The sequence below is a fragment of the Melanerpes formicivorus genome, unplaced genomic scaffold (assembly GCF_026170545.1).
Source record: "Melanerpes formicivorus ecotype bairdi unplaced genomic scaffold, bMelFor1.0.p_v2 SCAF_7, whole genome shotgun sequence".
NCBI lineage: Eukaryota > Metazoa > Chordata > Aves > Piciformes > Picidae > Melanerpes > Melanerpes formicivorus.
The window spans coordinates 6,528,805-6,546,148 of NW_027142359.1; the positions used below are offsets into that span (position 1 = coordinate 6,528,805).

Below are 17,344 nucleotides of genomic sequence, written 5' to 3' on the forward strand. Positions count from 1 at the left end.
CTCCTGAACACCTCCAGTGATGGTGACTCCACTCCCCGGGCAGCCCATTCCAATGGGCCAGGAGTTTGCTGTGGGGGACGGTGTCAAAGGCCTTGCTGAGGTCCAGGTATACTGCATCCACAGCCTTCCCCACATCCACCAGGTGGGTCACCTGATCATAGAAGATCAGGTTGGTCAGGCAGGACCTGCCCTTCCCAAATCCATGCTGGCTGGGCCTGATCCCTTGGCCATCCTGTAAGTGCTGTGTTATTGCACTCAGGATGACCTGTTCCATAGTCTTGCCCGGCACTGAGGTCAGGCTGACAGGCCTATAATTCCCTGGCTCATCCAACCAGCCCTTCTTGTGGATGGGCATCACGTTGGCCAGCTTCCAGTCCTCTGGGACCTCTCCAGTGAGCCAGGACTGCTGAAAAATGATGGAGAGTGGCTTAGCCAGCTCATCTGCCAGCTCTCTCAGCACCCTAGGATGGATCCCATTCCGTCCCATGGACTTGTGGGAATCCAAGTGCCTGAGGAGAGCTCCAACTACCTCCTCCTGGAACACAGGGAAACTATGCAGCTCCCTGGCTCCTTCTGCAAGCTCTGCAGGCCAGCTGTCTGGAAGACATTCTGTCCTGCAATTAAATTAAAAATTGAGGCAAAGAAGGTGTTAAGTACCTCTGCCTTTTCCTCATCCTTTGTTACAACACTCCCCTCTGTGTCAACCAACGAGTGGAGGTTGTCCTTGCCCCTCCTCTTGCTATTAATATATTTATAGAAGGACTTTTTGTTGTCCTTCACGGCAGAGGCCAGACTAAGCTCTAAATGCCCTTTTGCCTCCCTAATTTTCTTCCTACAAGACCCAGCAACATCCTTAAACATTCCATGGGTTGCCTCACCTTTCTTCCAAAGATGATACAGCCTCTTTTTTTCCCTTAATCCATTCAGAAGCTCATTACCCATCCAGGCTGGCTGTCTGCCCCGGCGGCTCATCTCCCGGCACATTGGCACAGCCTGTTCCTGCACCTTCAAGAGTTCTTCCTTGAAGTAGGTCCAGCTCTCCTGGACCCCTTTGTTTTTAAGGGCTATTTCCCAAGAATAGGATAAACAATAGAATAAACCAAACCAGGTTGGAAGAGACCTTCAAGATCATTGCGTCCAACCCATCAACCAACCCAACCCACCTAAACAACTAACCCATGGCAAAGGAACCTTCTGAGTTAGTTCCTTCAGTAACCTGAAGGTTGTGGAGTCTCCTCTGGAGAGATTCCAAAGTCGCTTGGACATTGTAATCCTACGCAACCCAAGGCTCTCCAGAGGTCCCTTTCAACCACCACCATGGTGGGATTCTGTGAAATGCTGGAGGAGAAGCTGCTGCTCTCTTTCACCCACAGGAGCTCTGATAATCCTTCCTTCCAGTTTCTAGAAACGTATGTGTGGGCTCCATAGCATGAAACACTGCTACCTCCAGCTTCAAATCTAGCTATGAAACAGTTAAACTTCTCCTCCTCCCCCAGCTGGTGTGCCAGCTACTCCAGGATGTTACAATATACTGTGGTTCCTTATGTTGCAGACTTTTTTTACCTCGAGGCAAGTGAAAGAAATACTGGATTGGTTAAAAAGTCTCCAGTGGAAAGCGAGTCCTTGTAAAATATCACCAAGAGTACAGCAGCTGGCACAGATCTGATGGGGAAAGAGGAGGATAGGAATTCCACACAAGCAGAAACCAAATCCAAAGCTTTCAGCAGTGGGAGAAAAAAAAACCCAGCACCAGCACAAAAATCAAACATCTAAAAGCATTTGAAACTCCTCAGTCACATTATTTTAGATATATAATAGCCACTGGATGAAATCAAACCTGTCAGTGGGATGACATTTCAGATATAAGCTTGGCCACATGAAAATGATTCAGTCTCCAAATGATACATCCAGTTTAATACACTGCACCATTAAATAAGCCCAGAGACCTTTTCTTTTTCAAGAGGAACTCTGCCTCTTTGCAGAGCTCAGAATAAACAATATGGATTTAGAGTAGGAGTTTCACAATCCTGTGTTGCTGGCAATTTGCCAGTACTCTACCCCGCTCTTGGCTCAGATGCCCAAGCCAAGACATACAGTGGATCAGAAATGAGAGAGAAGAAGGTATCACTTCCCCAATACACTGGAGCACTCCTAGGGAGATGGGAATCTGTAGATTTTAGGGCTTAGCTCATGCAAGTTCTCCTTAAATGCAGATGGAATTACTGTAAACACAGACTATTGGCCCAAAATGTGCCAATTTTCATGCGTGGAGCACATCTGACAAAAGAAGTCAAGCTTCAAATCCAAAGAAGAAAAACATAAACCACCAGAAATATAAATCTGGAAAGCTGGGCATTTTTCATAGCTTCCTTCAACAAGGGAGACTGCAGAGGGAGCAGTGCTGAGGAGAAAGACTTGAAGTGACGGTTGATGAGAACCTCAACATGGGCCAGCACCAAGCGCTCCCAGCCCAGGCCCAGCCATGTCCTGGACTGATCCCCAGCAGTGTGGGCGGCAGGGGCAGGGAGTGGATTCTGCCCCTCTGATGTGCTCTGCTGAAACCCCACTTGCAGTGCTGGGGCCAGCTCTGGAGTCCTCAGCACAGCAGAGACATGGACTTGTTGGAGTGGGGCTACAGAAGGCCACAGTAATGATGGAAGGGCCACACCAATGATGGGAGGCCTCTACTATGAGGCCAGGCTGAAAGAGTTGGGGTTTTTCAGCCTGGTGAAGACTCTGGGGAGACCTTGGGGCAGCCTTCCAGTATTTTCTGAGTGGGGCTACAGGAGAGCTGGAAAGGGACTTTTTACAAAGACATGAAGTGACAGGATGAGGGGTGATGGTTTAAACTGGAAAAAGCTCAATTTAGATGAGACATGAAGAAGAAATTCTTCCCCAGGAGGGTGGGGAGGCACTGGAACAGGTTACCCAGAGAAGCTGTGGAGGCCCTCAGTCTGGTAGTGTTCAAAACCAGGCTGGACAATGCCTTGAGAAACCTGGTCTAGTGGAAGGTGTCCCTACCATGGCAGGAGGTCGGAACTAGACGACCTTTAAGGCTGCTTCCAGCCCAACCCAGTCTGTAATTCTATGATAAAATGGTAAAACAGAGAAGATTCCAGAAAACAAAGTCCAATGTAGATTAATCTTCTATTTTTAACCTTTATTAATCTAGACTGAACTTTGTTTTCTGGGATATTCTGTTACCTGCATGGTGCTAGCCACCACACAGTTAGGATACAAGAAGGCTGAGAGAGCTCTCATCATTCACCCAAAGGAGCACATAAACCCAAACATATAAACACATCAAAACCAAACAAAATGGAAACTATTTTTTAAGCACTGAGATAAAAATCAGCACTGTACTTTTAACAGGAAGATTAATTCCCACAATTACATCTTTAAAACATCACCTTTTGATGTGAGAGAAACACAGCACAGCAAAGAACAGTACCAGAGCAAATCCACCCACAATTCACACTCTACCAAGACATTTTGTTATTATCCAGCCTATGGTTCATCTGCCTGACCTCTTCAAGCAAGAAAGGGCATCTGATGCTGCGAGAGGCCATCTGAGTCCTCAGGCCTTCTTTTAGAGTCACTCAATTCCATTATTGTCTGGTGCTTATCTGCCAAACTTAATCACAGCTGTTTAAAGCTGAGATTAGCTGAGGTTAAGTCATTAATACCACTAATAGATACCACTAAAGAAAACATGAAAAACTGTGATATCCTCTTCCTCTTTATAAATAGGTTATCACTGTTATAATCACTTGAAAAGCAAATATGGCTTTGCTGACTGTCAGTATTTTTTTTTCCTCCTAGTAGTTCATCCAACAACAATTTCAGCCTGGCACAAATCAGAACTGAAACACCTTGCACTTTAAAGATCTAATTTCACATTTTCATAGAATGGTTTGGGTTGAAGGGACCTTAAAGATCATCTAGTTCCACGCCCCCTGCCACAGGCAGGGACACCTTCTACTAGACCAGGTTGCTCAAGGCTTCATCCAGCCTGGCTTTGAACACCTCCAGGGAGGGGGCATCCACAGCCTCCCTGGGCAACCTGTGCCAGTGTCTTACCACCCTCACCGCAAAGAATTTCTTCCTCATCTCCAGTCTAAATCTAACCTCTTCCAGCTTCAATCCATTCCCTCATGCTATCACTACAAGCCCTTGTAAAAAGTCCTTCCCCAGCCTTCTTGTAGGCCTCTTCAGGTAGAAATTTGAAGAATTTGGGAACTAGTGCTTAGCTAGGAGAAAGGAGGCTCTGGGAAAAGCTTCTCACTCTCTACATCTCACTGAAAGGAGGCTGGAGCCAGATGGGGGATTCCTTCTCCCAAGGAACAAGGACTAGGACCAAAGGAAATAGCCTCAGGGGAGGTTTAGGTTGGACATGAGGAGCAATTTCTTCCCAAAAAGGTTGTCACGGCCTGAAACAGGCTGCCCAAGGCAGTGGTGGAGTCCCCATCCCTGAAGGGGTTTCAAAGCTGCGTAGATGTGGTACAGAGGGAGGTGGTTTGGCGGGTACTTGGGCTTGATGACCTTAAATGCCTCTTCCAACAAAAGCAATTCTATGATCTATCCAGTCCTAAGAGGAGGACATCCTTCCTCTAGCTAGAGGATGTGAGAGTGCTCAGCAGCTGTCAGCATTACTGCTCTCACTTCCCAGTGAGTGAGAGCTGGTGGATCCATTCAGCCCAAGAAATCTCACCAGGTTATCTGCCATAGTTTAAGAATGCCACCTCATGTTCAACCTGATGATACATGACAGAGAAAAAGATCCTGAGAACAATGGGTTTAATTTCCTGAGGCTTCTTCCAGCCAAGAGCATGCCACCCACCGATTCCCTTCCAGTCCTTGAGAATTTCAAAAGCAGCTGCATGTTGCTTTTTGCTTTCAAGTTAACAGCAGAATTCCCACTGACTTCAGGAGGAGAATAGCTCACTTTGAACACTTCCAAGAGGAATGGAAACATGTAAAATAATGACAGCATAAGAAAGCCACAGTTTTTGGAGGCGTTGTTTTCAATAAGCTTTTAGATGGTTCAGTCACCTACAGTGTTGTGGATTTTCAACTTCTGGGGCTTTTGTCAGGGTTAGGTAGCAAAGATGAAAGAAAATCAGGAAACATTTTCAAAGTTTTCCCTGCTAACCTCTTACCTAGGCTCTGAAAAACCAAGCTGCTTCTTTTGGTTTTGCTTTCCTGCCTCTTCAGTGAATTGAGTGTTAAAAGTTAAGAGCAGCTAGACATGGTTAAGGAATCATTTTTCACTTACCTCATTCGGTAATGGAGCCTCAGGGATGTTTTTTCATCTATCTTGAAGACCTGGTTTGGTGCATACCACAGTTTTTTGTTTTCATCATAGAGTGCAAAGAGATTATGGCAGAGAGGAGATATGGCTGCCAGAGAAAAGAAAACAGATTAGTCACAAGGCCAGACACATGCATGAAGCAAATACCTGATCTTGCAACACCAGCCAGAAAAAGAAACTGATCCTAGGATTAGTTTGGAACAAGCATTTAGTCAGTCATGGCTAAAGTGGAACTGCAAATTGGGCACTGGCTCATTCCATTGCTTTTATTGTACATCCAACAGTCAGATTCATAGAATCATGGAATGGGTTGGAAAGGACCTTAAAGATCATCTAGTTACATGTCCCCCATCATGGGCAGGGAGACCTCCCACTAGGCCAGGTTGGCCGAGGCCTTGAACACCTCCAGGGAGCAGGCATCCACAACCTCCCTGGGCAGCCTGTTCCAGTGTCTTACCACCCTCACCATCAAGAATGTCTTCCTAATCTCCAGTCTAAATCTCCCCTAAATTTTCCCTTCAATCCACTCCCCCTCATCCTATCACTACAAGCCCTTGCAAAAAGCCTCTCCCCAGCTTTCTTGTAGGCTTCTTTCAGGTACTGGAAGGCCATTCTAAAGTCTCCTCAGAGAATCTTTGATGATCAAACATTCTTATTTCAGCTACTTCTAACATTAAAATTGTTCTGGAATCCTGATTTTGCTAAAGGTTTGAACTTAAGAGGAAAGTACTTTAAAATCTTCACTTAGAATCATAGAATCACAGACTGGTTTGGGTTGGAAGGGACCTTTAAAGGTCATCTAGTCCAATCCCCTTGCAGTCAGCAGGGATATCTGCAACCAGAGCAGGTTGCTCAGAACCCCAAACAACCTGACCTGGAATGGTTCCCAGGGGATGGGGCTTCAATCCCTTTTTCTCAGGGTCACAGGCATAAGTGTTTTAACAAAACCACTCAGCAACACCACACCTTTGAGCTCAGTTTTAGGTGCTTAATACACTTTTCTCCTTGAAAGAGAAGGGTTTAGTGAAATGCTGAAAACAGCAGAAAGCACAGTGTGTCATCTTACCACTCTTGCCCAATTCAGCAGAGGGTTTTCCAACAAAGAGCAGACTTTGACTTGTGTGTCTAGGCTGACCTGCCTTAACCTTTGCATTTACATAACCCCAGATGAAAACAAGCTATCTATAGGATTATCTTTCTTTGAATTCCTGCTTTCAGTTTCTTGTTTTACTGGCAAAAAACAAGCAGCTCTTGCAGCAGTACAGGTGAGGGGTTGAACTGCTGGAAAGCAGCTCTGTGCAGAAGGACACAGCAGTGCTGGTAGACAACAAGTTCAGCATGAGCCAGCATTGTGCTCTTGTGGCCAAGATCTATGGACTCCTGGGGTGACGAGGAGTCTCCCTCTTGAAGAAGAGTCTCCATGAAGAAGAGTCTGGCCAGCAGGCTGAGGGAGGTTCTCCTGCTCCTCTACTCTGCCCTAGTGAGGCCACAGCTGGAGTACTGGGTCCAATTCTGGGCTCCCCAGTTGAAGAGAGACAAGGAACTACTTCATACATACAAATCTCAAGACAGTCTCTCCTACCTTTTCTTCCACTTCAAGCAGTTTAAGAACTGCCCAGACCCCTGGCAAAAATTTCCATCCTAGACTACAAGTTCTTTACCATGAGGGTAGTGGAACACTGGAACAGGTTGCCCAGGTTGGTGGTTGGGGCCCCTTTCCTGGAGATATTCAAGGAAAGGCTCGACAGAGCTGTGAGCAACCTGATCTAGTTGAGGACATCCCTGCTTACTGCAGAGGGCGTTGGACTAGGAGCCTTGAAGGTCTGCTCCAACCCAGACCATTCTATGATTGTATGACTCTACATCACATGCATATTTCTTCTGCAAACATGGACTTACATGCAGAGAAGGAGGCAGCATTTTTGATGCTGTCAGGCCTTGACAGAGGGAACTGAAAATAAAACGGGTATACTCACAACACCGCTGGGCAGCTTTGATGCACAGCTCCTCCGAAGTGAACTCGCCACTCGTGCAACAAATGGGAGTTTTATCTTGTAGGTAGAAAAGTATTTCTAGACCCTGGTGCTGAGCTTCCAGGTTTACTTCACTCTTCTTCGTGCTCCTCATTTTTGCACAGAAAGCCATGGCTTTGCAATCTTCTTTTACGTTTAGATACTGAAGAGTGGAGGGAAAAAAGAGTTGAGATGAGTTTCAATAGCTGGCAGAACACACAGCCACTGCTTAATGAGGCTGCTGCACGCTGTGATGGGCTAGGCACAGCACTTCTCAAAGCCTGCACACTGGGAACCTGATTATTCAAGATCAGTGCTGCTCATAAATGAAGGGGAAAGTAAAAAATGAAACATCAATGCTTATTCTGGCTGATCACAGAACCACAGTATTACTTTGGTTTGAAAACATCTCTAAGATCATTGAGTCCAATCATTCTCCAACTTGACCAAGACTGGTGCTAAACCATGTCCCTCAGCACCACATCTCTGCTTCTTTTAAACACCTCCCCAGATGGTGTTTCAACCACCTCCCTGGGCAGCCTAATCCAGTCTGAGAACCCTTGCAGTGAAGAAGTTCCTTCTAATATCCAACATAAACCTCCATAAACTTGAGGCTGTTTCCTCTTGTCCTGTCACTTGTTCCTTGAGAAGAGACCAACCTCTACCTGCTCCAACCTCATTTCAGGGAGCTGTAGAGAGCCAGAAGGTCTCCCCTCAGCCTCCTTTTCTCCAAGCTGAATGACCCCAGATACCTCAGCGGCTCCTTACCAGACCCATTCTGTTCTCTTTGGTAACTCTGTTCCAAGTAATTCCTCTCTGTTCTGGTGGCTCTACAACTATTCTAGGTGGTTCCTCTTCTTACTGTAAAGCAGGAATAACTTTCACATTCTTAAGTACACCTAAGTGGCTGAAAAACAACACTTGAGGCTGGGTTATATAAACAGTCCAATTTCTACTTCCTTAAAAAAAAAGATTAGTTAGCTTCTATTTTTGCAATCTTCATAGCAGCTAAATATTTCTGACAGTTTTCTCACCTCTCACCCTTTGTTTGTTCAGCTCTTGATACTTGAATGTGTCATGATGAAACAAGCTTTATTGAAGGGTTATTTGTTGTTATTACTTCTCTCTCCTTCTCCAAGAGGAAAAATAGAAGCACTAAGGAGGTTTGATGCAGTAGTTTCTAGACTGCCAAGAACAGCCCCAACTCAAAAGCAAATGGGTTGCATTTTACATCCAGTGCCTCAATAGGAAGAGCAGAAAGCAAGCAGAGGAACACACACTCAAGAGTATTATAGGGGAGAGTGTTCCACCACTAAATGGAAGGGACCTCTGGAGATCAAGTCCAACCCCCCCTGCCAGGGCAGGTTCAGCTAAAGAAGGTCACACAGGAACACTTCCAGGTGGGTTTGGAATGTCTCCAGAGACAGAGACTCCACCACCTCTCTGGGCAGCCTGCTCTAATACTTCACCACCCTTAAAGTAATGAAGTTCCTCCTCATGTTTAGATGGGACTTTTTATGTTCAGCTTTCTTTTCCAGACTACAAAGCCCTGACTCTCTTGTTTTTCCTTGTAAGAGAGCTGTTCCAGTCCCCTCTGCAGCTTTGTAGCCCTCTGCTGTACCCTCTCCAGAAAGTCCCTGTCCTTCTTGAACTGCAGAGCCTAGAACTGGACAGAGTTCTCCAGATGTGACCTTACCAGGGAAGAGTAGAGGGGGAGGAGAGCCTCCCTCCATCCCCTGACCACACTCTTCTTGAGGCACCCCAGGATGCCATTGGCCTTCTTGGCCACAAGGGCACATTGCTGACTCACGGTCATCCTGCTGTCCACCAGCACTCCCAGGTCCTTTACCCCAGAGCTGCTCTCCAACAGCTCAGCCCCCAACCTGTGCTGCTCCATGTTTTGCTAAGCTTTAACTTAATTCATAACAAAACCCCCAAACACCCAGTTGTGTAGTGTATGAAATTAATCCTCCCACTGCAACCCAACCAACCCAACTCTCAAGAGCCAACACACCTGCATTTATGTAACTGGCTGATCCTCTACGGAGCTGAAACTGGTTATCTTCACACCCTCCAAGGGCAACTGGAGTCTACCTGGGAAAAAATAAAAGAAAAGAATTAAAATCATCAAGGATGGGGCTTGGCACAACCTGGGCCACAAAATACATGGTCAGGCTGAGGAAATGTCACCTGCAAAGGGAAGACTTCCATTAATGTAATTGAGATGTGGATCTAGTCTCAAAGACAGTCATAGCAAGCATCTAGCAGTCATCTTCTGATTTCTTTGGACTCTCTGAGTGCACTGGCTGAGACATCAACAAAATCCAGGGGAAAGTCTTGGTTAATAATTGGGGTTTTCCCTCATTTTCAGAGATTCAACCATCAGTTTGGTGTAGTACTCATTGCAGCTCTTGGCTGGGTCACCAAGGGAGCATTTTTCTCTTCACTTTACCTCCCTCAGGGCTTTTGAAGTCACTTCCTATTTTTAACTCCATATTGCCAATTCCAGTCCTTCCCTGGTCTCCATTGTTTCTTCCCCTGACAGATTGTCAGGGTTTTTTTCCTTTGTTTTATTTTCCTTTGCTCTGTGAAATGTGCAGAGCCTTGGGTGGACTTGAAATTACTGCATCCAGCTCTGAAGCCCTCAATACAGGAAGAACATGGACCTGATGGAGCAGGTCCAGAGGAGGGCCAAGAAAATGATCAGGGTGTTGGAGCACCTCTGCTATGAGGACAGACTGAGGGAGCTGGGGGTGTTCAGCCTGGAGAAGAGGAAGCTCTGGGGAGACCTAATAGCAGCCTGCCAGTACCTGAAGGGGGCCTACAGGAAAGATGGAGAGAGACTGTTTACAAAGGCCTGCAGTGATAGGACAAGGGGCAATGGCTTCAAACTAGAGAAGAGCAGATTTAGATTGGGCATTAGGAAAAAATTCTTTACAATGAGGGTGGTGGAACACTGGAACAGGTTGCCCAGAGTGGTGGTTGAGGCCACATCCCTGGAGATACTCAAGGTGACACTCAACAAGGCTCTGGGCAACCTGATCTGGTTGAGGATGTCCCTGCTCACTGCAGGGATGTTGGACTAGATGACCTTTAGAGGTTCCTTCCAACCTGGGTGATTCTATGACCCTATGATTCTAAGTTGCTCCTCTCCTACTGGCAGGGGAATGAGCCAGCCAGCCAGGGAAGGAGTCTGGACTTCTTGAGGAGAAGATGTGGGATTCTGTTCAGCATCTCCAGAGAGACTCTCATGTTCTGGCCCTGGCACTCTCTCACTGTCCAGCAGCCACAACTTCAGGCTGTCAGGGGGAAACCATCCCACTCGCTTCTCCTGCAGCAGTCACTAATTGAGTGTGACAGTAAACTAAACGATACAAAACATGTCTGAACTAAACATGACAGCACTGCTGCTCTGGTAAACGTCCCTCATCACTCATCTGAGGCTGAAAGACTCCTCTGTGTTCGCCATTCCTCCTTTTTCTCTGCCAAAACCTCCTGGACTGGTTTTGCTGCAACAGCATTAGATCATCTGATAGAGCAGGCTTCAACCAATATTGCTTTAGAAGCCTTAGAGAAGGTCTGACACTGCTACAGAAGCTTCTCTTGTGCTTGGAAAGTGCCCAGCAAACGGGACACTACCGTAGAGGAAAAACCCAAACAACATTGCACAGCACCCACTGATGGTAAAACTGCATGCTCCTCCCACCCATGTCACTTCTATGCCAAATTTGAGTTTCCAGACACGATCCCCTGGCAATAATATGAGGAAGAACTAATTGGGAGCGTGATGATTGGAAAATGCAGACAAGCTACTAATTGTTCTGCACAGCATCATAACATTTAAAGGCAAAAGATACGAGCTTCAACCTAGCTGCAAACGCTCCCTTTCCCAGGACACGTAACTGAAATTCAGTGGATTTGGATGTCTGTGTGGGCAGAACACACACAAAAAAGAAAGAAGGTTGGCCAGAGGTTTGAAAATGTAAAGAGAAATATAAAACCCTTGCCTTCGTGCAGATCCAGAAATCAAAGTGGTTGCTTTTCAACCCTTGCATGCTTTGGGTACGTTATATAGCTCCTGCTCTTGTCTCTAATCAGGGCAGCAATTCCCAGTAGACAAAAAAAACCCTTAAGTGCAGCTTCCTTCACAATATGCTTTGGGAGATGACCCAAACAAACCAACGGCCAGTCTCGAACTTACTGGTTACTGACAATTTTCCAGACATTCTTGTGCCCAGCCTCAGGAATTCACTTTTTAAAAATGCCTCTTAAGCATCCAACAAGTCTCCGCTGAACCAGACCAATCCCTGCTCTGCCCTAGCAGGAGCATCTCCCACCAGTCCTACACAGTAATCATGGAACTGTTTTGGTTGGAAGAGACCTTTAAGATCATGGAACCTTCAGCCTAAGTTAAACCTAATACTAGGTTCAGAGGAAAGCCACAAAGATGATCAGAGGGCTGAAGCACCTCTCCTTCGAGGACAGGCTGAAAGAAGTGAAGTTGTTCAGCCTGAAGAGGAGAAGGCTCTGGGGAAACCTTAGAGCTACCCTTCAGTATCTGAAGAGGACCTACAGGAAGGCTGGGGTGGGACTGCTGAGAAGGGTCTGTGGAGATAGGATGACAGGCAATGGTTTCAAACTGGAGAAGGGGAAATTTAGGTTGGACATCAGGAAGAAGTTCTGAACAAAGAGAGTGGCAAGACACTAAGCAGGTTGCCCAGGGATATGGTTGAGGCCCCATCCCTGGAGACATTCAAGACCAAACTTGATGAGCAGCCTGAGCTAGCTGGAGATGTCCCTGCTTATTTGGACAAGATGACCTTGGAGGGTCCCTTCCAACTCAACACAATACTGCTACCTTTTTAAAGGTCTGTGTTTCAGTCACAGAGCAACAGCTGAGGAACTCAGAGGGAACAGATCCTCAGCCTAGTGCAGCACCAGCAGAGGGGGACAATGACTCATCCTTCACACAAGGGTTACAACCACAAAAGTAGTGATTTTGGGTGCACATGGGCACAAAACCAATACCATGCACCCACGACTGCCAGATTTCTTCAGAAGAGGTCAGTGAACAGATCTGGAGCCCACACAGAAAGTATTTCTTTTTCTCATACACAAAATGTTGCCATCAGAAAAATGAGGAGTTAAGAAGTAAGCAGACAGAGTTCTAGAAGGCAAGTTATTATGACATCAATGAAGTCTTCCATTCAGCCTGGAGAAGAGAAGACTCAGAAGATCATTACAGAGGCCTTCCAATACCTGAAGAGGCCTACAAGAAAGATGGGAGGGACTTTTACAAGGGCTTGTAGGGATAGCATGAGAGGGAATGGATTGAAGCTGGATGAGGTTAGATTTAGACTGGAGATGAGGAAGAAATTCTTTGCAGTGAGGGTGGTGAGACACTGGAACAGGCTGTCCAGGGAGGTTGTGGATGCCCTCTCCCTGGAGGTGTTCAAGGCCAGACTGGATGAGGCCTTAAGCAACCTGGGCTAGTGGGAGGGGTCCTTGCCCATGGCAGGGGGTTGGAACTAGATGATCTTGAAGGTCTCTTCCAACCCAAACCATTCCATAACCCTATGAAGATTTGGGAGACAACAATATTTAGTAAAATGTTGTGTTCCTGCCTGTAACTTGCCATGACCAAGATCCCCTTCATGCCCAACAGTCCCACCATTTCTGATGAAAAATTTGCAACACTGTAAGTAGCCCCTTTAAGCCTCTGTATTCCTCAAAAAACAAAGGAAGAAAAGGCAGAGGCATACATTAAATGCTTTACAAACCTCATGCAAATCTTCCTTCAATTAGAAGGAAGAAGTTAATTCTTTGATGTGGAAGAAGGAGCCCAGGAAAGGCCACCTGGCTCCAAAGACTCCTGTGAAGCTGGGACATCTGCACCTGGCCCTGCTGAGAACCTCCCTTCAACAAAAATACCCCAAAACAAAAAAAGACCTTCCCTTGAGTAAGGGAATGGAAGATAAAATTGTCTGCTGGGAGACAATTCAAGCTTTTAGACACCAAGTGATGCTGGCTCCAAGAAACTTCTCATCTGAGCTCAAACAAGGCTCTAGATGCAGCTCAGGCTGCATACCCAAGGAGGTAAGGGATTTGTGGGGTTTTAACCCAATTCAGACTTTTTGTTCTCAGAGGGACGTGCTTAGAGCTAGCCCAATTCCCAAAAGACAGGCACTGCAATTTGGAGATGTAAGCAGAGCTGCCATGTCACCATACACAAAGATCACAGAAGCAAAATGCAAAGATGGAAGGTGTCTTCCAGGGGCAAAAGTCCCAAAGATGAGAGGAGAGGGAAATCCCAGATGAAATCTAACCAAACCAGAAGCTGGTTTGAAGCACCACTAGCAAGCTCTTCCTCTTTCACCCCCCCCACCCCCCACCCCCCCAAACCCATTTAGTCTCTGGTTTGATAACAGGAACAGAACCAGGGGATGTTTATCTCATCACAGGAGCACTTCTACTATGAATGCAGGCTGAGAGAGTTGGGGTTGTTCAGCCTGGAGAAGAGAAGGCTCCAGGGAGAACTTAGAGCTGCCATCCAGTATTTGAAGAGGGCTACAGGAGAGCTGGAGATGGATCTTTTACAAAGTCCTGAAGTGACAGGAGGAGGGCTGGTGGCTTCAAACTGGAAGAAGCTCAATTTAGATCAGACATTGGAAGAAATTCTTCCCCACGAGGGTGATGAGGCACTGGAACAGGCTGCCCAGAGAAACTCTGGAAGCTCCAAGACTGGAAGTGTTCAAAGCCAAGTTAGATAGGGCCTTGAGCAACCTGCTCAGAGGTTGTAGGAGGTGGTCCTGCCATGGCAGATGGGTTGGAACTAGATGATCTTTGAAGGAGCCTCCCAAACCAAACCAGTCTGTGATTCTGTAACTTCCATCACAAAGTAACAGGCCTTCCTGAAGAGTGCAGGACACGCTATTTTGGTAGCAGTCACAGTTTCTGTCACCCTGAAAGTTCTCAACTACTATTATTTTTTTCATCACACTGATAAGGGAACTTGTCACAGCCCCTACAGCACAGGGCAGACATCTCATCTACTGTAACCTCTTAGAGACTCAAAAAGCAAACCAGGTGCAGTACTTAGCTTCACAGTTTTAACAAGAGAAAATAGCACCATGGAAAAACTTCTTCACTGTGACTGTGACAGACAACTGCCCATAGAAATTGTGGAGTCTCCTTCTCTGGAAAGATTTCAAACCCACCTGGACACTGCAATCCTGGGCAAGCTGCTGTGGGTGACCCTGCTTTAGCAGGGGGACTGGGCTGGAGGGGAGGTGGTTGGGGTCCCATCCATGCTGGGATTCTGTCTAAGGATATGACAGCAAAGTGATGAAGCAGCACAAGACAACAATGGGACCATCACCGGCCTGACCAACTACCTTCCTAGAACAGTCCTGGGAAGGCATAGCCAGCACAGCAGCACAGGTTGGACCAGCCTCCACTTCTCCAGACTAAACAACTCCATCCAATTCCCTCAGCCACTCGACCTGTGGATCTGCTCACTACACTAACTCAGCTCTCAATACTTCCATCTGCTAATATCAAATAATTTAAGATTAATGCTACTAATTAATGTCACTGTTCTTTCCTGGGGAGGTTTCTTTCCAGTCATACTGATGAAAAACAAAAAAACAACAAAACCACAACAAAAACCCCTTTTCAGGTATTCATTTAGGAAAGTCAAGAATCCAAACTCCACAGGGGAGGATGAGGTTATCTTTTTAATGCAGTTGGGTCCTTTCTGGTCACACACAACTTTTCATCATATTTATGTGTGTGATCACAGGCTTCCCCCCCAGGATTCTTTCACTGAATGTGCAATTTATTTTATTCTTTTATTCAGGGTGATCTCATCAAAAGCTGTTTATTTCTGCTTCCCTCTACCCCACCACCTCAAACCAGAGTTACTAATTCCTCTTGAGTTTTGCTCTGGTATTCATTCTAGCACATGACCGATCTGGGTTGTTAAAACCTTGTGTTAAAAAACCAAGTTGAGAGCAGAGACAATGGAAATTTTCAGCAGAAAAGTTAACAAAGCTCTTCAGAACTGACAAGCAGGCTGTGTGTGAGGGGGGATGGCAGCCAGTCTTCCTTCTCGTATCGACAGAAGTGAAATACTTCCATTTTAGCAATCTGAGAAGCAGAGAAGGCAGATTCCTATTGCCTCCACTGACTGCTTCGGAGCAGACCCAACTCCTGATGGACCCACTCAATTCACTGTCATGCTAGGAGAAGGAACCCTGTTGGTTTCCTGTACTCTTCCGAGGCAATTACAGCTACTTCTCTGAATTCTGTGACGTGGCACCTATGTGGGAAGAAGTTTTTCAGGTTGCTCAGAAAGCTGTGTGTTAATTTACCACCTCCATTGTCCTGGCTGCAACATTTTTCCTCTGTGTTACTTGATTTTTCCAGCCTGATATTCCTTTGAATAGGGACTGGGCTTCTAACAGAGGAACACTGGCCAAAAAGTTTTTTAGCTTGCTTCTAAATTATAAATGTGCACTTAATCCTTTCTCATTTGTCATTTCTGGTAACAACTTTCAATGAGAAAATGAATCACCAAATGCCAAGTCGGAAGGGACCCCAAGGATCATTTAGTCCAACCTTTAGTGCTTGAGAAACTTACAACCACAGAATCCCAACATGGTGGGAGTAAGAAGAGACCTCTAGAGATCATCCAGTCCCACCCCCCCTGCTAAAGCAGGAGCACCCACAGCAGCTTGCCCAGCATCACAATGTCCAGGTGGGTTTGGAAGCTCTCCAGAGAAAGCGGCTCCACAACCTCTCCGGGCAGCCTGCTCCAGGGTTCCAGCACCCTCACACTAAAGATGTTTCTCCTCCTGTTCAGATGGAACCTCCTGGATTCCAGTTCGTGCCCATTGCCCCTCATCTTATTTCTGGGCACCGCTGAGAAGAGTTTGGCCCCATCCTCTTGCCCCCCACAGGTCCTTTATCTCTTGCTGACCATTGATCAGATCCCCTCTCAGACTGCCTTTCTCCAGGCTCAACAGCACCAGGTTTCTCAGCCTTTCCTCCTTATAGAGATGCTCTAGGCCCTAATTCATCTCACAATCTGTTACTATCTCCTTTTATAGTCCACACCAACCACTTTTCAGCTAAAGCACTATCAGACTCATGTATCAAGCTTAGAATCACAGAACGCTTTGGGTTAGAAAGGACCTTAAAGACCATCTAGTTCCATGGGCATGGACACCTTCAACTAGACCAGATTTGCTCAAAGCTCCATCCAACCTGCCTTTGAACCCTTCAAGGGATGAAGCATCCACAAATTCTCTGGGCAACCTGCTCCACTGTTTCAATACTCTCACAGTGATGAATTTCTTCCTTAGATCTAATCTAAACCTTCCCTCTTTCAGTTTAAAACCATCACTCCTTCAAGCCATCATGGAAACCCACCAAAGAACAACATGAGCTTGACCATATAGGCAATTCTCCAGAACCTATTACACACAAACTAGAGGAAAGTTCATTTACTTTTTTTTTTCTCCTCCCTAAAAACAGATCTTTGTTACTAAAACTGATGCTGAAGGGGGATTCCAGGCCTGAAGAGATTTACATGGGCTATCTGTTTTCATTCCTGCACTAATGATCCTCTTCCTTCCTTTAAGTTCTCCTCCAAGCTGCTCACCTACATCCCCTCTGTGTCCCTGTGCTAGCACACAGCTAGGAGTTTGCACCTTTCAAATGGGATGGAAGTTTGCTGGCAAAAAGCCACCTCATCTTCCCGGCAATGAAGCAGATCTTCAGGAAATGAGGCCTCTTCCTGGTGGTACTGCACTGATTTAAGGGGTTTCCTGAAGTTTGGTTCAGATGTGTGGAAAAACTTTCAGGAAAATCAGTCAGTGTAGCAAAGACCTCCAAATCCAGGTTTTCTTGGAAGAGGAAGTATTAAGGATGTGCAAAGCTTGTTCCTTCTGGGCTCACCTGGCAAACAGGTCACTAGAACTAAATGGGGCAAGACTACTGATGCTCTTCATGCCCCAGT

General features: G+C 46.2%; 1 protein-coding gene across 6 annotated transcripts in view; it reads right to left on the reverse strand.

Annotated features, from left to right (window-relative positions):
- Positions 1-17,344, reverse strand: part of JAK1 (Janus kinase 1) — a 99,237-nt gene that overhangs the window by 28,095 nt on the left and 53,798 nt on the right. For 5 of the 6 annotated variants that reach the window (XM_068140817.1, XM_068140819.1, XM_068140820.1 and 2 more), the window contains 3 exons: positions 9,338-9,417; positions 7,288-7,486; positions 5,276-5,399 (listed from right to left, as the gene is read on the reverse strand). In XM_068140817.1, the coding sequence (XP_067996918.1) occupies positions 5,276-5,399; positions 7,288-7,486; positions 9,338-9,343 (329 nt within the window). In that variant the 5' untranslated portion in view covers positions 9,344-9,417. The remainder of the gene's footprint in view (positions 1-5,275; positions 5,400-7,287; positions 7,487-9,337; positions 9,418-17,344) is intronic. The other variant, XM_068140822.1, reaches the window with a different exon arrangement.